This window comes from Penicillium robsamsonii (assembly GCF_028829455.1).
Source record: "Penicillium robsamsonii strain IBT 29466 chromosome Unknown utg000005l_segment0_segment0, whole genome shotgun sequence".
Lineage (NCBI taxonomy): Eukaryota > Fungi > Ascomycota > Eurotiomycetes > Eurotiales > Aspergillaceae > Penicillium > Penicillium robsamsonii.
In genome coordinates this window covers 1,795,266-1,816,519 of record NW_026643223.1, presented here as the reverse complement: position 1 = coordinate 1,816,519, position 21,254 = coordinate 1,795,266, and the positions used below count along the sequence as shown (strand labels likewise).

Genomic DNA, 21,254 nt, shown 5'->3' with positions numbered 1-21,254 from the left:
CATTCAAGAAATCCATAGCGCATCAACATCCAGGACCGAGAATTATGTACTAAACACTGAAACGATCCCGAACAGTACCTGTCCAATTACCGATCAGATCCAACAACGAAATTTGTTGTTGGTGTCGCAAAAAAACCTAGAGCCAGTTCTTGCACGCCGATTTCCTCATGGGCCTCGCTTCCTAACGCAGACCAGTCCTCTCAGTCTCCAAAATGCATGAAGGCTATTGGAATCCGTAAGGTAGCCATAGCGGAAACTGCAGTGGAAGTCGCCGGTTCGGTTCCATCGAATCCATGATTTTGGACGGATATCCTGGCAGCTCAGGCTTCCGAGTGATGAGGATCAGCATATCGTGGACGGCACCTTCTTCCTGGCGAAATTGATGTGCAGGAGTCACACTGTGCTTGTAGCTGTTGTCGGTAAACATCAAGGTACCCAAATAGTGGCGGTGCTGCAGTCGGTCGAGGATGAAGGCGGGCTTGGCTTGATACCCCGAGATCCCCGTAGTCTCGCTGTTATCATTCACCGTAAGATGTCTCTCATCGAGATCCTGCGAGATCTTCACTATATGAAGTGGGTGCTGACTAAATTGACTCAGTTGCGTGCCCTGTGTTCATCCAGCACGGCCCAAACGGTCGATATTTGTTCAGGATGCAACTCTTATGTTGCTCAGAATATGGGTACTATCAAGGTTGAGGCGCTATACACTGGGTCTCTGCTGACATTGATTTCAATCCGGTAGGCATGTGGGTAATGTTACCAAACGACCCTCGCCCAAGATAGCGCTGGAGTCACGGAACTTATCGCCGATAGGCTCAAACGTCAGCAAGTCGTTACGATCAGGAAAGACGAGAACAACCATGTCTAACTCGAGGGCCAGCCGCTTATTATTAGCTTCGACCTTCTTCGCGCGCCGTCTTCTTTGCATCAACTCCCTAGTCGTTTTCGCCTTACATTGTTCTGCCAAATCCTCGGGGTCACATTGGAAAAATGGGAATTGACCTAGCAGCCGTACTCCGCGTAGGAGGTTTACCTCCAGTCGAGCGAGGTTATCGGGGCCTCTCTGATTATACCGTTTGATGCAATTTACGACCGACCCTCCGGGTAACAGGAACATGGTACCCTTATTCGCCTTTAGGAGCCCTCGAAGGACGTGTGCATGAAAGATGATCCTATGTCAGTCCCGTGGAGTTGTACTCTAATGCTGTTCCTATTTGCGTCCGTCATTGACTGGCACTACTACGTCTGGGAGTTCGACCAGGACGATGAATTGGCTGAGTTGGCTCCAACCAGTGCAGAAAGCGATGGAGCGTTTCACCAAGCAGTCAACAGCAACCGCGAAGTCGACTCCCCCTGGCCCCGTTAAATCCGTGTCACAGGTCTACGGGGCCGATCTGATGACTTCGAACACCATGCGGGCTATCTCTATAACGTCTCGACGTCGAAACACCACGAACATACTTACTCCCCGCCTCGAACTCGAGGACAGGGCGCGAGAGTTAGCAATAAAGAAAGAAATTATCCCTAGCCGAGAAGCAGATGTCCTGGAACTTCTAGGGATAACATGTGAACTAGAAATTGATTTATTTTCCTATACATTATGAATTTTGGAGATGTAACACCTTCATGTCAAGCTGCATGTTTAATATGGGTTATATCGCTGTTGAGCCTGCTGCAGCCTCCTAGAGCGATCAATCGCCTCTTGAGACCTAGACCTGTATGGTCTTCGAGACCGCTGTGGCCTACTCTGATTGTTCACAGGAGTCGGTCTACGACCAGAGTCATCAGAGTCCCTATACCCTCCGTCAGACGTACTCCGCGGAGTATTCGAGTACTGAACATGACGGTCCCAGTCCTCTAAAGAATTATACGGACTCCTCAGCCACGCCTGTAGCTCATGTAGGAACAGACAGGCATTCTCACGGCCAATGAAATCACGCAACAGCTCCTCCGCCTGTCCAGCACTGCCCTTGAGATCGACCGTGCGCAAGATAGCGATGACATATTCCAGCAAGAACTCGGCATTGTTCGCCCTGCGATTCTCCAGCCGTTCGGGTCCAGGGCGCGGGACCTGGTAGGTTGTCCGCTCTACTTCCTCCGGTTCCGGGTTCAAGAAAGAAAAGACTCGTAGTTCGCGGCGGATCCATTTCCGAGCGCGCGAGACGAGCTCCTCGTCACGACTGAAGAGGTCAGGCGTCAATTCTCGATACTGGGACAACCGATTGGACCCAACCCGCATGGAGTATGTATGGTTGCGATAGACATTGCGCCGGCGCTCGAGCGGGTCATCTGGCGATAGTCGTGGTGGGGGTGGAGGACGTCGCCCTCCTCGTGGGCCATAGCGATTACGAGGACGTGAGTGAACAACGGCTGGAGCTGCCGGGATTGTTGTGCTCGGCGGCGGGACCTTGTATAGCTTCGGACCTTGTGTAGCGTTGAGTTCGTATTGCACTGCTGTCAACTCGACTTTACCTGTCATATTGTCAGACCGGTCTATCCAGCGGTATGTATTTCCCGGGTGTTCTTACATAGCGGGCATTTTGGCTGCTGCTCAATCCAACTGACAAGGCATAGGAAGTCGAAGTTGACATGGTGGCATGGCTGTGCCACACAGGGCTCTGTGATAGTGTCTAGGCAAATAACACAAGGATTTGCCGACTCTTTCTCCTCATCAGCTACCTCTTTAAGTGTCCGCTGGAGGATTTCCTGTCGCAAATCGACATCATCCATACAGGCGACATGCCAGGGGTGGGTTGCAAGGTTTAGCTCCTAGATACGGTTGTCACGCTTATCACGTTCTGGGCGGCAAAACTGTTTTCTCGGGAGCTCCGTCACCGCGCTTGCTCGTCTTGCGACTTCAACTTTCTTTCTCTCGCTATGTGCTAACACCTTTGGCCTTTTTACGTGACAGAATGAGGTCTGCCAAAGCAGTTGTTTCAGAAAAACTTGCCCGCTTTGGTTCCACCAATATGTCGTACAGCACAGGAAGCGGGATTCGGCCGCCGCATACCATCACCTCACTACGGCGCTGGTCCATCGTGAATAAAGAGCTCCCAGGTTAGATATTATTACGGTCCATTACCCTGTCATGTTTTTAACAACCTTTTTGTCTCTCAGCTGTTTCTCAAATTCGCGCAATCCACGTCTACGATTTCGACAACACCTGTGAGCATATGCAAACTTAGAATGCTCCGACACTCGACCACTAACATCCACACTTCCAGTATTTCTAAGTCCCCTACCGAACCCACAATTATGGCATGGCTCGTCAATTGCCTTCCTTCAGAGCAATGATAGTTTCGCAACTGGAGGATGGTGGCACGACCCCAATATTCTCGGCGCTACAGGAAGAGGCATGGAGGCAGAAGAGCCTCGCAAATGGGAAGGCTGGTGGAATGAGCAAATTGTGTGCCTTCTATCATATATTGCATCTTCAGGGCATTTCAACTGACTTTCTGAAGCTTAGTTTGGTCAGGAATAGCATGGAGCAGAAAGATGCGCTCACGGTGTTGCTGACCGGTCGAAGTGAGGCTGGCTTTTCAGACATCATCAAACGCATGGTTGCTAGTCAGAACCTTGAGTTCGACCTCATTGGTCTCAAGCCCGACGTTGGTCCAAATGGTCAACGGTTTGCGACGACAATGAAGTTCAAACAAAACTTTCTTGAGGATCTTGTTTTCACTTACGAGCAGGCTGCGGAAATCCGCGTCTACGAGGACCGTGTCAAGCAGTAAGTCTTCTGGCAGCCGAGTTGGATAATCCAAGCGTATCAAGGTGTTAACCTTTTACTAGTGTGAAAGGGTTCCGAGACTTCTTTGAGGGTCTGAACAGAGAACTTCAAAGTGGACCCGCTGCCGCACGGATGCCCGTCCTTGCTGAAGTCATCCAGGTAACTGAGGGCTGCACATACCTCGACCCCGTAACTGAGACTGCTGAGGTGCAGCGCATGGTCAATGCCCACAACCTCACCCTGCGCAACCCTGCTTTGAACGTAACCAAGAGCCGCTGTGGGCGGATGTATATCAAGCGGGTCGTCTTCTATACGGGGTATCTGGTTACTCCAGAGATTTCAAACAGCATGACACAGAATTTGCTGGCTCCATTGCTCCCCCCAGGGCTTGCTGAATCAAATGATCTGAAGTACATGGCTAACAGCATCTTAATCACCCCACGCCCAGCGCCCCGTTCAATTCTGGACAAAGTTGGAGGCATGGGAAAGAAACTAAAGTGGCAGGTTACTGGAACCGGAAACCTGGACAACAAGATCTGGGCGGCCCGGGTAGCGCCTATTCCAGCAACGGAACCATATCACACGGAGAACCCACTGCCAATTGTAGTACTGGCTGTTCGCAAAGGTGCTCGTCTCATCGATGCAGGGAAGATCCAAAACTGGCATCCCATTCCGGCTGACAAGGCCATGACCTTTGAAACTGTGGTCGGCGAGAAGGTTGTCCTACGAGTTGAAGACAGCGGAGAACATCGCCAAGGAGAGCAGCCTATGAACAGAAGTCAAAAGAGACGCTTCCAGGATGATGACGATGTCAGTTGGCCCAATCAAAACACCGCCTATGAAGGCTCATTCCAAGGCCGCGGCAACTACCACTCCGCTCAGCGCGGTGGAGGTGACGGACGCCACCAATATGATGATAGTTCGCGAGGAAGAGGAGCTCATCGTGGTCGCGGCCGAGGTGTCGGGCGCGGGCGCGGTAACAATACCCGAGGCCGTGGCCGGGGTCGTGGTCGAGGTGAATACTACCAGTACAGGTCGCTGGATGACCATGGCAGTGGACACGATGGTGCACATGACGGCAAGAATGGATACAATGGTGGAGGAGGTGCAGGAAGAGAAGGTTACTCTATGGACTATTGATTTCAACCTGTATTCGGAATCCCCATGGCCGGAGTTTTGGCAGGCTGATCCACAGGCTGGTGGCCAGCATGATCTGTATGTTTACGAGTTTTTATTATGTCCAGGTTCGGCTTGCATCAGTAATGGATTGGCGTATAGAGCCTCACTTTTCTGAAACAACGCTTTATGGTGATATAAAATATTAGAAGAATGATGTATAGTGGATATTTGCACCTTCGGCGTATATTCTATAAATCATTTCCCCCGCAGGCAAAAATACCCCAGTGTTTGCTTTTCGTTCATTGTCAGCTTACATGCCAGGCCTCCTTTCAAACCGGCGCATAACTATAAATCCCGTTCTACTAGCTCCTATCAACTATCTTTCCTTCACTCCTCCATCCCCTCTTTCTGAAAATATCGTTATGGAGCATCATTTCTAGCACTTCACAATCTATTTGCCCTTCCCAGCTCTTACTCTACACGTTCACTGCCCAGATATGCTGGTGTGGTAGTGGCGTAGAGTTGCCAGGTGGACGATGACACCAGTGAGCGAGACGTGCAAATCCTTCAAGATCCTTGAGCGTGTGCGGTTACCATAATGTCTGTGTTGGAGTGAGGCCTCTATATCCATACCTATATATATATATAACTATAGCGGGAGATATCTATGTCATCATGGATGGATACCACGGACAACTCATAGATGACGCGAAGGACCCGCTAGACATTGAAATGTCAATCCTTCAGTGATGAGCAAGCCATCCCAGTACTCTGCACCATCTCCAGCATGAATCTGCGACAAAGAAGTGTATGATAGTGGGAACCTTTTTCGCTTTCATACTCGTCGATTCCTTTCCCGCAAATACCCATCATCAATCCTGACGAGCCCGAAGCTGTCCGTCAACAGATGCAACAAAAGAATGAAAAGGATTCTGATCTTATTGAAGGGGAATGGAAAGGAAAGCGTATCAGAAGAGCTCAATTGAGAAGAATCGTGGGTCTGCGATTCCAGAATTCCTTGAAGAGGTTATTCCTGCATCGACAAGGGCAATTCTTAGATGCTCAAAACCCACGTACGATCATGTCATGGCCCAATCTTTTTCATCAACGCATCAATGGCAAAAATATGTTTCCCATACCCGCGTGCAGAGAAGCTCGATTGTGACAACCCATTTCGAGAAGGGGTGCCAAAAGACATGATAACGGGGTGCACGATCAAGTCAAATGGTCAGACTAAATGTTCCTTGGGCATCTCAAGCTGCTGATCATTTGGTTGTTTGAAGAAGTTCAGGTAGACTCTCCCTTAACATGCCTGTTTGCATCCCTTCTCGAGGAAAACGTCTTGTCAAAGTCAAGCTCTGCGCGCAGGCATAGGAAGTTGGAAGCACTTGTTCATCCGGGGATATTATTCTCAACAATGCAAACAGGCACGTGAAGAGGGTGTATGATAAGGTCAGGTGGCGCTGTGCTACCGAGTGTGGACCCGCTCGGTATCTCGTCCGGAGGTCTACTTGGTTTTCTTCACCAGCTTCAGGCTTCAGGTGCCGGGGGAATATTTGATTTCCCCCACTGATAAACAGCGTGATGTGCCTAGCGGACTATACGGGGACTCAAGCATCAAAGGTGTTTCTGGGAATTGTGCCGGCCGTAGTGTTGAGTTCAAACAAATTGATAGCAGGGAATGACGCTCAGAGACACCTTTATGCTTGATCCCACATATAGTTCACCAGGTACCTCTGCTTATCAGTGGGGGAAATCAAATTGCTGTATTGACCATAATGTTGAATGACGCAGTGTGGAACAAATGTATACCAGAAAAGATGGTTCAAGATCTCTGATCTGTTAGAACTATGGAATCACTGGGAATTATATATGACAGCTATGAGACACGGCTGAATTCCGGGGGAAATTGGATCATGGCGGTTAACAGAAGTTATGGGATTCAATGGTTGTCTGCATATTCAGACCTGTTTGGAAAGACTGGCGGCCGTGCAAGGTCCGTATCGTTTCAATGCGGGACTCTGCCTCTCATCATTGAGTTCAAGCAAATTGACAAGAAATTACCAGTCAACATCTACCCACTGTCAACCGAGCTTGATGCTCTTCTTCGGCATCGATGAACTTTGCCAATGTTGTACTTGCTGCAGATGGCATTCAACAACGACATCGTATTCGGTCGTCAGCGTCCCTTTTGTGTCTCAGACTCAAGAGGATGTTGAAGAAAATCTTTCTTCAACTGCCTCGACTGTCTCCGAATCTCTAATACTGGTCGGAAGCACGGCATGGGCGTGACTGACCTCTTGCGGAACACCATGACTTCCTCTGACAAACCCCCACTCCTATGCCGGCAAGTGGGTTGCCAGGCTATTACGCAAAATGCTAGTGTTATAGAGGTTAGGCTACATCACTCAATAGTGTGAGAGAACCGTTTCTTGTGCCCCGTGAGCAAGGTGCTGCTCTCTGCCTCAACTGGGTTTGCCTTGTTATCCCTCGTCCTATCATCATTAGCTAGCTCCTAGTTTTTGGAATCAATTCCCAATCCTCACTGCCAAGGAAAAATCACACTGTGGAACATTCTTGATTGCGTAGATAATAAATAATGTTGAGATGAAGCCAAGTCTTGTGGCACAGTATGCGTGGACAAACAGCCTGGTTCAATTAGGGCTGCATATCTTGAACTAACCTGGATATGTAAGCGACCGTTGAACACCAGAAACATATATCCGTTGGTCGCCATGATCCAGTTTCCCCTTGAATATATCTCTGTCTCGTCGTAAGTCTGTCGTATATTATCATTACCTCTATGTTCCATAATCCCAGAAATCTAGACATTCAGAGAGATCTTGAAAGCTTGAAATATACTTTCTGCTATACCGTACTAGCATTCGTCATATAATTTCAAAGTATGTAGATAGATCACTCGATAATTACCCAAACACATTTTTGTGAACATATGGTGGTCAGGGCCATACATTGTTGCTGTGAAATGAAACAGCGTGAAAGGATCGTCGATTTTAAGGTTGTCATTGAAAGATTGAGCTATGAAGACTTGACTTTGGTATCATTTTGATATTTTGTCAGAAGGACTAAGTAGCATTTGCATTTCTGCATCAGAAGCAACAGGCGAACACAGCGTGGGAATAAACAAAAGGCTGTGGTATACATGAAGATAAAACAAACGCCGGGTGCTCAACATATAACAAAAGTCCACACAAAAAAAAACCAACACCAGCAAAAAAGATCTGTACAAAAAGTGACTCGATGGAATTGCATTCTTTCTATTCTGGCGGATCGGTAGAGCTGCCAAATATGATTTTCAAGATGAAATGACAAAGATGTTTCGTGTCAAATCCCAAGAATAGAAAGCATGCGAGTATCCATATCCTCAGATATGTTCAATAAAATTCAATGTCCCAAGTTCCCCTTGGGGAATCAAAATGTCCCAAGTGTCGTGTGTTCCGTTCCCATCCGTTCCGTGAATTGTGAGCCAGTGTCGTGTGCTCGTAGGTATTATTCATTTCCCATTTGTGTCGTCCCATTATAAGGGTAAGGTATGTCGTAGGCGAAGAAGAAGTGTAAACAAGTCGCGAGAAGAAAAAGCAAAGCAAAGAGGGTAAGTGTTCCTTGCTTCGGCGCTGATGAATCAATGTGATTATTCATCGTCGGTCAGTTTGCGGAGCAGACTTAGACTCAAGATCATGATCAGCAAACCAACAGTTACTATGACCAATAGGACAAAGCCAAACCAGCCGAGCACCATTGCAGAAGAACCGACACCGCTCCTTACACTTCCATTACCCATGTCTTGGGCTATCGTACTGGCAGCGACGGATGCTGTGTGCTGCCATAGTACCGACACAAGGACGAACACGGAGGAGACGAAAATGAGGGCTAGCGCAACCTGGCATACGGGGCGCGAGGGGAAAGGCTTGACTTCACGCTCGGATCCAGTGTCGTCAATTTCCTCGTGCCAGCCAGGGAATGTCGCCAGAAGGATGAAACAGAAGAATGCGAGAATGACGGCAACAATCCTACACCAGTATTAGTGTTGTCCGGCAATCAGAAATTGCAGGTTACTCACAGGAGATAAGGGAACACAACGGCATCTTTAAACGTCGAAGCAACCCAGATCAGGTTCAGTGGATCCTGGTCGACAGTGACAATCTCTGCCAGCGCCGTCGCATTGGCATTGCAAATGAAAGAACCTTTATCAGGCTGCACACAGATACCAAAGTATCCCACTCGAACTTCCAACTCTGCGCCTCCGACAATGTTGGAGATGGCAGTCACAACATTTGGCGCGACTTGTGCGAGATCCCGAATGGGGTTGTACTTTTCATAGTATAGAGAGATAAGGAAAATGTTAGGCATCTGTGGGGATGACGAAGAACAGCCGGCCAGCAGGAGTGCTGCAATCTGTTAGTTACATTCCAGCAGAGAGATCAATGATCGACAGGCACTCACATAATAGGATAATAGCAACTGCGATGATAATCATCAACACATGGTGGTACCCGATCATTGGCACGAACCCTGAATGAAGATAAGCGACAATGCCATTGTATTTTCTCTTAGTATGTCGTCACTTACGGGACCATTTTTGAGCAAAAGGAGAAGCCATTGTGTACAACTATGACCACGTCGAGGTCAAACTCCTTCACTTCTTGTTGACTCGCTTCTCGGGTCTCCGAGAAGGAGATACCTAAAGTAAATGCGATCGGGGAATTCAATCGTACACCCGGTGGCGCACTTCTCGATTCGTGTGATTGGGATGACAAGCGAATCGATATCTAGATCGTTGGAATGGAATGTAGATGGGGAATGTGGAGCGTAGGATAAAGATCGGATCCTCCAGGACGTATTCAATGCTGAGAATACTTTGAAAAATAACCAAAATATTTGATAATACTGTGGAATCCGGATCGCACCTAGAGTGGATTATGCAGATGGGTCAGAGATGTGACTTGACGCCTGTGTAGTACAGGTGGGAAGTATATGAAAGAGACAGAATGTGTAGAAAGAATGGAAGGGAGAGATGGGATCGTAGTAGGCACAAAACTCAACGTCAGACTAATTGACAGATTCTCCGAACCACTTTGGAGGCTGGGAATGAGGCAAGAGTATAGTAAATGTAGGAGGCTGGGCCAACCGCTCTTGTTTACTCTCCCGCTTCCCCGGTAACCAGTTCAGACCGCCTCCTCAGTGGGTAATTCTGCCCACTCAGACGGGAAAGTCTGGGCCTGACTAGTCCCGATATGTACTAGTGCAGATCCTGATACCCTTCGCCCCACTTCACAAACCACGCGATTCACCCAGCCTCTTTGATATTGGGCCGTCTAGGTACAACTACTCCGTACACTTCGATGTTACAATCTACTATGCATTGGGCACGTTTCAATGTTTCCGACGTTTCGGTATGCTGTGATTTTCAAACCCTAACCAACGCTATGTCAAACAATAATCCCAATTAAAAAAAAGTATTAACACCACAGGTTACGCGCCAAAGTGGAACCCACCAAACCAGTGGTCCAATGCTACCCCGGATACCAAGATCCGATGATCCAATCCTAATGCTCCGTAATCAAATATGCTGCCTAATTTGCGGCAAAAGAAAAGCGTTTGAGATCAAGAGTAGTCGAGTGCCCTGTGCTGGGCTCGTCCTCGTCCTCTTCATCCTCACTGTCCGGGACAATGAGATCTTCGCTGCCTTGGGTTCCCGCAAAGGAGGACTCCTTCATGACAAGAGAAGAAGTCGGACTCCGAGGTGCAGCAGCTTTGGCATCCCGGAGTTTAGTAGGAATGTTGATACTGTTAGACCGACTGAGAGCGGACTGCCCCATCCGCTGGAGTGGTGTCAGGCGTCGTTGAGAAATGTTACCCCGTGCAATCGCAGCTGGGCTTCTTGGAGTCGAGGGTATTGAAGATCTATGAGAAGTCTGAACCGCAGGAATCTTAGTCATGATGGAGCTAGCCGCGCTTATTTCGGATTTTTGCCCCGCTTGAAAAGTAAACTTGGAAAGTACATTCGAGTTTTGTCGGTCAACGTGATAGTCAAGAGCCTGACTGAAACCGGGGAGTCCGGTGTGGTATCCTTGGGAGTATTCTGGGATACTTCGAGGTTCCCAGTCACTGGGGCTTTGCTAGAAGTAGGGCTGGGAGGGGTCTCAACTTCACTGGGCCTGCTAGATATCTCAAGGTTGCTCTCGGCTCTAGATCCCGCAGGCCCAGGGGTAGTACTAGGATTGGGAATGCTGGACATTATCTCTTCTGCCACTTCATCGGAGAAGACACCGATCACTGATTTGCGTGACCGCTTTGAGCGAAAGAGCTTTTGGTCGCTAGGGCTACCTTGTTCAGAAGTAGGAGCAAAGAAGCGACTGCGAGCAGGGGAACAAGCAGGTAGAGAATCTCCTTCGGTTTCAGAGCAGAGTCTCTGCCTCTTTGTGGACTGCAAGGTCGTCGATCTTGTAGTTTGGGCCAGAAACGATGAGCGTTCCACACTCCGAACCATAGGGCTGAGGCCTCGTCCAGAAAAGGCCCCAAGAGGCGTGGATCTGACCGAGTTGGAGCGAAAGGGCGCTGCATTGGCCTGCCAGCTGTTGTTTGCATTGCGCTCCAGGAGTAGCTGCTGGCTCGGAGACGGAGTTAGGGTGTTAGGGTCCAGCTCGGCCAGCGGCGTCCTCTTCGGGGTGAAGAACGAATTGATGGACTTCTTTGGCTTCAACTCAGAGGAAGTACCCAGTGTCTGGCGGCGATTGATCCCAAGGGTCCATCTACTTGCGACTAGCGGCTTCAGGATGATTGGTTCCTTGGTGGTTGGATCTAGATCACCACGAGAAACCCCAACGGCAATTTCCGGCTCCATATCGGCGCCGATAAATGGCAGTGCGGCCAAATTGACATCCTTATCAGGCAGTGTCAAAGTCACTAGCCTTTCAGCTTTGCGGCAGTAGACCCGTTGGTAAAGGAACGTTAACTCGGCCTGTTTGAAGTTGGCGAGGTAGTCGGCTGGGACCCGAAAATTGCCTTCAAATTGAAGCATGCGCAGGGCTTTTTCAACGTTGCGATATTTGCGAATAATCCGGTAGGCAGTCTTCAGCCCCAGCTTAGGAATATTTGCCAAATAATCACAACCACTCAAGATGCACATGTTTCTGAAGTCCGGATCACTGAAGCCAACCAAGCTAACCTCACGGCAAGCAGTAAAATCGGCGCGGTTTATCTCAATGCATTCCCCGTGTTGGTCCAATTTCGAAAGCAACCGCTTTGCTCCAAAGACAAGCAAATCCGAGTCCTCGGAGATGATTCCATGAATGTCGCCCTGTTGCTCCATGTACACCAACTGGGCATCTGCCTCATACGGAGCCACCACATACTGCACATTCATTTGCTTCAGTTCCTCAATCAACTCGCGGGCCATGTAGGGTGTGACATCGACGGCCTTTTGGAACTCCTGGTATGCTTCTGGGGTCCTTCCCTTACGTTGTAGTTCCAGTCCAAGGGCCTTGCTTTCCTGACGCCGTCTGTGGCGATCCTGTTCAGTTCCTGCCTTACTGGGCAGATTGTCGCCATCGAAAACAAGGTACGGTTTCACTCCAAAGAAAAGAAGCATGCGGACTCGGTTGAGGACGAAATCAATGTGTCTGCCATAGATAGTGTTGTTAGTTAAGTGTGCATGGGCGGAGATACCGAAAATACATACTTCCTGGTTGGATTGTTCAGGACCAGATCCACTGAACAGGCAACAGTTCCTCGGTGCAGCCATCCATATGCATCGACCCCAAGTGTTTGTCCACTGAAATTCTTAATATGACATGGTTTTTGGATGGACTTGAGAAGCCCGTGGAGTCCTGGTTGTCTGCGTTAAAATCACCATTCAACTCCCCCTCCCCTAGATAATCACAAGACAACATACCTTTGATGCCCATGGTGGACACCGTTCGAGGGACAGACGGGTCCTCGTATTCAAGCAATAAATGATAACATAAGTTGAGATTTTCACAAACAAGAGACTAATGAATATGGAATACAATGTGAGGTCCAAATTAATTGTCAGTTAAAGAATTGAGGGAGTAAATAACTCCTGGAATGTCCCTATATCGACGCGCAGACGCGCTTTCCTCGAGTGGGGAAGGCGGTGATTTGGGGGTCACCGCCTAATTATGCCGGTACATCCACGAAAATTATCATCGAAATCTACGGCGGAGTGTTTGGAGTAATTCTTATCATCAGCCTGCAACCATGCCTGTTACTTTGGAAAAGGTGCACAAGCAGATTTCCAAGAAGCGCAGTTCGACTAATGCGCTTCATGAGAACAGTCGCGATGCCCATCGACTCCGCAAGGCTGGTGCTCGCGACGATCGCTTGTCCCGCCATAACGCTACTGTGAACCGTGCAAGACAGCCATACAGTAAGACAGCTGCCCATTTCAATTGAAGGCCACCCAGCTGACTCAACTAGTCGACCGAATTGATTACATCCACGAGGCTATTCAAGAGCTTACTGAGGCCCTCTCGACCGAAGAGATTTCCGAGTTCGTCGCCAAGTATGTAACACCAAGGATCCACTACCAAACACGAGACTAACCCAGACCAGGTACATTGACCGTGATACCGAGGAGATCAAACAGCTTGAGTCAGAGCGCCGGAAAGGACGTCCTCCTAGCAAGCGCGAAGAGGCCCTGAAACAACGGGTGCAAACCGAGGATCGGGAGTACTCGACTGGATTGTGGATGCCCGATCTAAGCGATCAATATGCAATGACCGCAATGAAGAAATGGAATGGACACTGGTCAGGTCTCAGTGCGATCAAGTTTATGCGGTTCACAAAAGCCGGAGAGAAACTCCCGTCTACTTTCCCACCCAAGAGCATGTCATGATCACGATTACCATTTTTTCTCTATATTTCTTGTCTGGTGTCTTAAAAAGACTGGTTGGCGCATTATGGGTACATTGGTTCTCCTCTAGATTCTGTACAGCCGAATATTCTCGAATATACCATTTCAATTCATCGCGGTTGTATCGTCCATCTACATAGTTTCTCTCATGCGCCAGGCCTTCCAGCCGTTGCACATATAGTAGAGCGAGTCGTGATATGTATTTCAAACCCAAATTACTCCTTATCGTCTTCAATTAAAATCAATGAAGACTATAATTGCATTTAATATAGAATCGAATTGCGTGGTGCAATGTCGGCCAAAACAGAAGCGCCGGTCTTGGCACTCGTAATAACTTAGCTCATTTACTTTTTCCCCAAGCTCTCATCTTCATCAACTTTAGACCATCCACATTCACAATGCTTTCTCTTCGCACAATCACCCGCTCTATCCCGCGCACTTTCTCGCGCTCCATTACTACTTCCGCTCTGCGCCCAGCATTCCCCAAGCCAGCTCTCCAGTCCTGGAAGCAGGCCAATAAGCCCACCTACGCTGCGTTCTCTACCTCTAGCGTCTTTAAGGCTCCTTCATCCGAAGGTAAGATGCATTGACTGATATCTGAAAGAATCCGCCGAGATCCGATCCAATCTGGTGGACTCTGTATGTGGCCTTGCGCTGATTTTGGATTTTCTTTTTTTACAGTCGACATCGACCTTCTCGCCAAGCTCGAGGATGAGTTGAGACACGAGAAGTCTTCCGAGATCCCCGAATTTGAGGAGCAACAGGAAGCCATTGATGATGTTGTTAAGCACGGCGAGTGGCAGGTGAAGGATGTTGCCGGCGAACAGGAGGTTATCCTCACCAAGAAGTTCGGCACCGAGAAGTACGATTCATACCACCCCGTTCCACTATATCTTTTATTTCAATGTTGATGATGAATGCTAATAAATATCATTGTTCAGCATCCGCGTCAGCTTTACCGTCGCCGATATCCAGAACATCAGCGAACAGGAGGACTTTGACGACGCCTCCCTGACCGACGAGATGGACTTCCAGAACCAGTCCCGCGGCCAGGATGCCGAGGCCTCCGCCGAGGAGGACCTTGAGCACCCCGAGCCCAGCTTCCCTGCCCGTGTTACCATCACTGTTGAGAAGCCCAACAACGGTGCCCTTCTCATCCAGACCGTTGTCCAGGACGGTGTCTTCCAGATCGAGGAGGTCTCCCACTTCGCCAAGGCTGAGCTCGCTCAGTCCCTGACTGCTGAGAAGGACTGGGCTCGCCAGAGCCTCTACGCCGGTCCCCCCTTCGAGAACCTCGATGAGGACCTCCAGGGTCTCTGGGACCGCTACCTCGAGGACCGTGGCCTTAACGCCGAGTTCGCTAACATGGTTCCTGACTACATCTCCGTCAAGGAGCAGAAGGAGTACATGCGCTGGTTGGAGAGTATGTTTTCCCTTTTTATACAATATTTCTTGACTCATGCTAACAATACCTTTCTCTTCTAGCCGTCAAGAACTTCATTGGTGCTTAAATTAACTACCCCATTCAACCTTTGACTCATTTCTTAATCCTGTCGGATATGCCTTTTGTTAATGAGAAGTTTGCCTGATACGGAGGTATTACCCTTGTGCCTCCATGTCATGGTTAGCTTCAGAGCAACTACTTGTGTGACTCTATTTGTACCAATACTTCCAATATACAATCACTTCACTTACTACATGGCCGTGCTCCTGGCTCTAGGTTACTTTTCACATCCGAGCGATCATCTTGATTCAAAAGGTTCAAACGAGAATAAGGTAATATATGTAGAATCAGGCTGATTGATAACAAATGACTCGGTTCGATGCACAATAAACCCCAACTCCTCGAAAGCGCAATCCCTTGATATAAGTCCAAAATGAAATGGGTGGAGGTAGTTAACAGAACATAAAGTCATAATTCTATGAGGCAAAGTGGGCAAAGGGAACAAACATGAACATGGTGCGGTTAGAATTCCATAGGATCAGCCTTTACAGCAGGGCCACTGTCATCGCGTTCACGCTTGCCAGCACGCTCTTCTTTTATGAGGCCTGCGACGAAGGAACGGAAGAAATCGATATAAGGTTTCAGGCTGGTCTTTTCATAGTCCTGCACCTTACGACCACCCTTCATGTCGGAGCCATTCATCGCACTAGCTTCAACATCAGGGATATCTGCCTCCGCTGTGCCGGTAGGGTGTTTTGCGTCATATTCGTCAATTTCAGCGAGCAGGTCCATTACCGTCGGGACGGTGATGGGATCAAAGTTTTCGGCGTTGCGAGGATCGATGGGAACACAAATACGGCCAGTACCGGGGTGAATAACAAAAGGACTCTTAAGCAAATGAATCATCTTCTTGCTAACCTCGGCATCAAGACGTGGATAGGTATATTCCAAGACAATATCTTGCTTCGCATCTCGGAGCGTCGCCGGGTTAAGCGTGCTGCTCTTACCAGTCTTTGCGAGTGAATCGATATCAGCCCATTTACTGGTGCTGGCGCGATCTGGAGAGGAGTCCCACTTCCTCCGTAGGGATTCGTTCAATGTCTTGTCGGGCAACAAGGACAGAAGGCGTTCTGCCTGCTCGGCAGATTCAAATGTGTCTTGGTCGCCGAGCGTGGTCCGGGCAAAGTCGTGCTTGAGCAGCTCAAGACTGCGTACGATATGGGGGTGTAGTGGCCGTTTGATGTTGACTTTCTTCCCGCTTTGCGACCCTCCGCGGACCATCTCAAGATAACCAGCAATGGCTCGACGTCGATCATCCGGTAGATTGCGTGCACGGGGATCGCATACCCAGGCGTGAGCACCACGACGACCCGAGTAAACCCAGAGGATGTGTTCAAATCCAAAGTCCTCCCGTAGTGCGGTATCAATGACCTTGATTGCCATTGTCACAAATGACCAGCACTTGGCGCAGATATTCGCTTTAACACAACATGTACGGATGTCATCATAATCAGTCAAATCTATATCGAAAACCAATTCCTTGGAGACAGGCTTCATTTGGCCGCCTCGTAGCGTTTTGCGATCGCGTGGGTTGGTGCTGTAAACAGGTCCGATTTCGAAACGAGAAGGGTTCATTTTAAGTATGTCTTTGCGGAACCTGGACATAAGTTTTAGCTCAAGAGGATTCAACAATAAAAGTTGAAATGAGTCTTACAGGTCTGCAGTCGGATATGATTGGTATCGGAGATAGGCGTCATTTTGCAGTGTCAGTGCAAATTCTCGGTTGCCGAAATCTTTTGTTGGTACAATTCCATGATTCAGCCATTGGAAAAGGTATCGGAAGGGGAAAAGTCGTTGGTAGAAGGCGAGCATGACATCTGGGTCCACGCCCGAGGGTGTGGGTGCTGGAGGCCTGCAAGCATTCGGTCAGCAGTCAAGTCCAGACGTGACTGCAGGAGGGCTTATCACTCACTCTTCCTTTGCTGGAGAGTCCATTTTTACATCTCCAGAAGCCGGGAACTCCTCGTCATCGTCATCATCGTTGAACATGTCCTCGAGTTTGACACCAGTTTCAGTCGGGGTCACGACCGGAGAGGCATCTGGCATCTCATCGTCATTTTGCGCAGAGCCAGATGATATGGAATCAGGCATTGTGGGCGAGTCTGGTGATGGGCAAAACAACCTTGAAAATGCTCCAAGTTTCTCTGGGGTTTAATTGAACCCAAACAGGAAGGCGCGACGCGTGACGCGCGATGGCTCGTGCACGCGTCCGCCCTAAGCCCTATGTCACGTGCTATCCTCAATTGGGACAGCCATCTATGAACGAAAACGGATTGCCTCGACACTGTTCCTCACATTTACTGGGGAGAGCCCTGACTAGTCGCAAAGTCAGTCGCAAGATGCTGGGGTACTACGTCCATCCCCTTGCCGCTTGCGGCCAAAATCTCTGTACCTCAACGCTGTACCTCTCGCCCACCAGGATCCTTGGATGACATGTAGACTGCCCTGCCGTTCCAAAACAACGAGCGTGCAGGCTGCACAGATTGGTTGAAGGATTCTCTGAGTCAATGTCCTACAGAAACCCCATTGTTATTTTGCGGCAAAAGTCCCATCTTCGCGCAGTGGGGTTGGCCTAGTGCAGTGCTGGCTTGAGATGTCCCCGTCATTGATTACAGTTGCCAATGTTACGATAAGCCACATCCGGATTAATCCCTCAAAAAAGGATGTCTTGCGAGGATGTTGAGATCCTCTTGCTACGGGAATACCTCGGATTCACGCGTACATTTTTCGAAACTGACACCTACCAATGGAACGCCCCTACACTCAATCGAATGTTATTCCCACATTCCACAGAGCCAAGAAAACACCTCAAATCGCACTTGGGGATTTCTGGCTGCTTCTGGTCGATTTGTTTATTTTCTCACTGCAAGCCCATGCGATTCCGTGAGGTTTTCGTCCTCAAACAGAGGAGCCTCATCGTATCAAGTATGGTCCCTTTCGAATATGATTACCCAACAATCGCACTACCGACCAAATCGAGGTCTGAAGGGTGTCATGTCTACTTCCCTACTAACACTGGTCCGGATGGTCCTTTTGCTGGCCATATACTCCAAAATAAACATATTCTTGAACAATCATTGAGCGATTTTCTCCATCTAAATGAACCAATGTACAGTCACTCCAGTGATTTGCTTACTACTTTTGCGGATTGTGACCTCGGGAGAGACTACAAAGATTGCCAAGATATTCTTTTGTTTCCGCATTAGGTTACCCTAGTGGATGAAGATGGAGACCCCTTGCACTACTTACCCTAATGATACTACAGTCTGTCACGTTTGCATCTGAGTTGCCAGATGAATGGATCACTGCACCAATTGTTGTCCAATGGCCTTACTTCTGTGCCTTTCTCATCAATCAGTAAGCTAACCTAGTACCTGCATTCGGCCTCCTATGTCACATTGTGAATCAGGTCTACCTTTCTGTCCTGGACACGACCGTGGCACCCACGTCCGTCATGACTTGGAACCAGTCTTTTCGAAAAGGGCATATAAGATCGTTCATGTCTGTCCTGATTCCAGACTTTTTATTATCAACCCTTCACTCGTTATCTCAAGTCTGTTTGATAAGACTTTGATCTCTCGAAATGATCAACTCCGTTGCTCTTCTGGCTCTTGCCAGCCCGGCCTTTGCCGGTATCATGCAGGCTCGTGGCGAGGAGTTCGTTCGTCCCGCCGCTCAGAGCTCTGCTGCCGTCGCTGCCCCTGGCCAGGCTGAAGGCTGGGGCGAGAGCTGGTCCAAGCCGGCCGAGCACGTCTCGACCCATGACTCCTGGAGCAAGTCCACCGAGTCTGCTGAGTCGTGGACCACCCCGTGCACCACCTCGACCACCGCCACCCCTGTGCCTGAGCACACCACCACTCACCCGGTGCATGATCATACTACCACCCACCCGGTGCATGATCATACTACCACCCACCCGGTGCATGATCATACTACCACTCACCCGGTGCATGATCATACTACCACCACCCCGTGCACCACCTCGACCACCCCGGTGCACGAGCACAGCACTACCCCGGTGCCTGAGCATACCACCACCCCGGTGCACAATAGCACCACCCCGGTCGGAAACACCACCACCCCCTGCACCACTTCGACCGCCCCGGTGTCTGAGCACACCACTATCCCGGTGCACAATACCACCACCCCGGTGTGGGAGCACACCACCAAGCCTCACGTCCCCGTGAATCCTGGTACCACCAAGACGCTCACCTTCGTGACCACCACCTGCCCTGGTAAGCCCTAAAATCTCTACCAAATTGTGCCACTTGACCATACATTCTAACAATACCTAGTCACCTCGTCTACGATCACCTCTGGCTCTAAGACTTGGACCGTTCCCGTGACCGGAACAAGCACCATCACCATCACCAAGACTACCGTCTGCACTATGTGCGAGAACGAGAAGCCTCTGACCTTCTACAATGCCACTGAGCCCGCCACCGGACATCCCACCGCAGGCCCTACCGCCCCCATTCTGAAGCCCACCGGAGAGGTCGTGGTTCCCCAGAAGCCCGGTCACTCCAAGTCCACTCACAGCTACCCTGTTGAGACCAAGCCCGCTGAGACCAAGCCCATTGGAACGCAGCCCATTGGAACGCAGCCCATCGGTACCCAGCCCGTCGCGACCAAGCCCGTCGAGACCAAGCCCGTCGAGACCAAGCCCGCTGAGACCAAGCCCGCTGAGACCAAGCCTGTCGTCCCCGGCGAGACCAAGCCCGTCGAGAGCCACCCTGCCGAGACCAAGCCCGCTGAGACCAAGCCTGTTGTCCCCGGCGAGACCAAGCCCGCTGTCCCCGCTGAGACCAAGCCTGTTGTCCCCGGCGAGACCAAGCCTGCTGTCCCCGGCGAGACCAAGCCCGCTGTCCCCGGCGAGACCAAGCCTGCCGTCCCTGCTGAGTCCAAGCCCGGTGTCCCTGCTGAGACCAAGCCCGCTGTCCCCGGCGAGACCAAGCCTGCCGTCCCTGCTGAGTCCAAGCCCGGTGTTCCTGCTGAGACCAAGCCTGCCGTCCCTGCTGAGTCCAAGCCCGGTGTTCCTGCTGAGACCAAGCCCGCTGTTCCTGGCGAGACCAAGCCTGCCGTCCCTGCTGAGTCCAAGCCCGGTGTTCCTGCTGAGACCAAGCCCGCTGTTCCTGGCGAGACCAAGCCTGCCGTCCCTGCTGAGTCCAAGCCCGGTGTCCCTGCTGAGACCAAGCCCGCTGTTCCTGGCGAGACCAAGCCTGCCGTCCCTGCTGAGTCCAAGCCCGGTGTTCCTGCTGAGACCAAGCCCGCTGTTCCTGGCGAGACTAAGCCTGCCGTCCCTGCTGAGTCTAAGCCCGGTGTCCCCGCTGAGACCAAGCCCGCTGTTCCTGGCGAGACCAAGCCCGCCGTCCCCGCTGAGTCCAAGCCCGGTGTCCCCGCTGAGACCAAGCCCGCCGTCCCTGCCCAGTCCAAGCCCGGTGTCCCCGCTGAGACCAAGCCCGCTGTCCCCGCTGAGACCAAGCCCGCTGTCCCCGGCGAGACCAAGCCCGCCGTCCCTGCCCAGTCCCAGCCCGGTGTCCCCGCTGCCTCCAACCCCGTCGTCCCTGCTCAGTCCCAGCCCGCTGTCTCCAAGCCTGCCCACAGCGAGCCCGCTGCCCCCAAGAAGACTCAGCCCGCTGCCAACCCCTCCACCCCCGAGGAGCACCCCTCCACACCCGAGCAGCACGGTGCTTCTCCCTCTTCCAACGAGTTCACCGGTGCCGCCTCCAGCGTCAAGCCCGCTGTCGGCCTCCTTGCCGGTGTTGTTGCCCTCATGGCTCTCCTGTAAATCAGTTGAGAACCATCGACGGCCGATCCATCTCTTCATTGGGATCTGGATCCCTCTCGGTTCCTGAGAACCCTGCTCTTCAGTGGTGCGGATTAGAGAGGCCCCATGGTACCTTGAGTATTTTTGAGATTGTCCGACCTTCGCTCCGCTTAGAATTTCTTCCTTCTGCTTTTTACTAACAAGACTGGAGGATTAAAGAAAAACGGTTGCTTGGCCA

The 21,254-nt window shown here is 50.4% G+C and overlaps 8 protein-coding genes across 8 annotated transcripts; 4 read left to right on the top strand and 4 right to left on the bottom strand.

The window, feature by feature from the left end:
• Positions 1-223: 223 nt before the first annotated feature.
• Positions 224-3,037, bottom strand: N7447_008724 (RING finger domain protein; the record flags this gene model as incomplete). The annotated part of the gene is made up of 5 exons (XM_057232986.1): positions 224-607; positions 761-1,172; positions 1,800-2,472; positions 2,529-2,769; positions 3,011-3,037. The coding sequence occupies 5 exons, from the start codon at positions 3,035-3,037 to the stop codon at positions 224-226; spliced, it is 1,737 nt and encodes a 578-aa protein (XP_057082528.1).
• N7447_008723 (rRNA 2'-O-methyltransferase fibrillarin-like protein) lies at positions 2,913-4,870 on the top strand (the record flags this gene model as incomplete). The annotated part of the gene is made up of 5 exons (XM_057232985.1): positions 2,913-3,057; positions 3,118-3,165; positions 3,225-3,406; positions 3,462-3,730; positions 3,793-4,870. 5 exons carry the CDS (start codon positions 2,913-2,915, stop codon positions 4,868-4,870), a joined length of 1,722 nt encoding a protein of 573 aa, XP_057082527.1.
• A 3,631-nt stretch (positions 4,871-8,501) lies between these two features.
• Positions 8,502-9,470, bottom strand: N7447_008722 (Fig1 domain-containing protein; the record flags this gene model as incomplete). Its single annotated transcript, XM_057232984.1, has 4 exons — positions 8,502-8,880; positions 8,931-9,258; positions 9,314-9,382; positions 9,440-9,470. The coding sequence occupies 4 exons, from the start codon at positions 9,468-9,470 to the stop codon at positions 8,502-8,504; spliced, it is 807 nt and encodes a 268-aa protein (XP_057082526.1).
• Positions 9,471-10,443: 973 nt separating this feature from the next.
• On the bottom strand, positions 10,444-12,777 carry N7447_008721 (putative exonuclease; the record flags this gene model as incomplete). Its single annotated transcript, XM_057232983.1, has 4 exons — positions 10,444-10,816; positions 10,873-12,492; positions 12,552-12,699; positions 12,765-12,777. 4 exons carry the CDS (start codon positions 12,775-12,777, stop codon positions 10,444-10,446), a joined length of 2,154 nt encoding a protein of 717 aa, XP_057082525.1.
• A 313-nt stretch (positions 12,778-13,090) lies between these two features.
• On the top strand, positions 13,091-13,727 carry N7447_008720 (translation machinery-associated protein 16; the record flags this gene model as incomplete). The annotated part of the gene is made up of 3 exons (XM_057232982.1): positions 13,091-13,259; positions 13,310-13,394; positions 13,445-13,727. The coding sequence occupies 3 exons, from the start codon at positions 13,091-13,093 to the stop codon at positions 13,725-13,727; spliced, it is 537 nt and encodes a 178-aa protein (XP_057082524.1).
• A 416-nt stretch (positions 13,728-14,143) lies between these two features.
• N7447_008719 (MAM33 family protein) lies at positions 14,144-15,256 on the top strand (the record flags this gene model as incomplete). Its single annotated transcript, XM_057232981.1, has 4 exons — positions 14,144-14,321; positions 14,427-14,607; positions 14,687-15,168; positions 15,231-15,256. 4 exons carry the CDS (start codon positions 14,144-14,146, stop codon positions 15,254-15,256), a joined length of 867 nt encoding a protein of 288 aa, XP_057082523.1.
• Positions 15,257-15,711: 455 nt separating this feature from the next.
• N7447_008718 (DNA primase subunit PRI1) lies at positions 15,712-17,340 on the bottom strand (the record flags this gene model as incomplete). Its single annotated transcript, XM_057232980.1, has 3 exons — positions 15,712-16,846; positions 16,904-17,101; positions 17,162-17,340. 3 exons carry the CDS (start codon positions 17,338-17,340, stop codon positions 15,712-15,714), a joined length of 1,512 nt encoding a protein of 503 aa, XP_057082522.1.
• A 1,492-nt stretch (positions 17,341-18,832) lies between these two features.
• Positions 18,833-21,037, top strand: cspA (putative cell surface protein; the record flags this gene model as incomplete). The annotated part of the gene is made up of 2 exons (XM_057232979.1): positions 18,833-19,484; positions 19,545-21,037. 2 exons carry the CDS (start codon positions 18,833-18,835, stop codon positions 21,035-21,037), a joined length of 2,145 nt encoding a protein of 714 aa, XP_057082521.1.
• Positions 21,038-21,254: the final 217 nt, after the last annotated feature.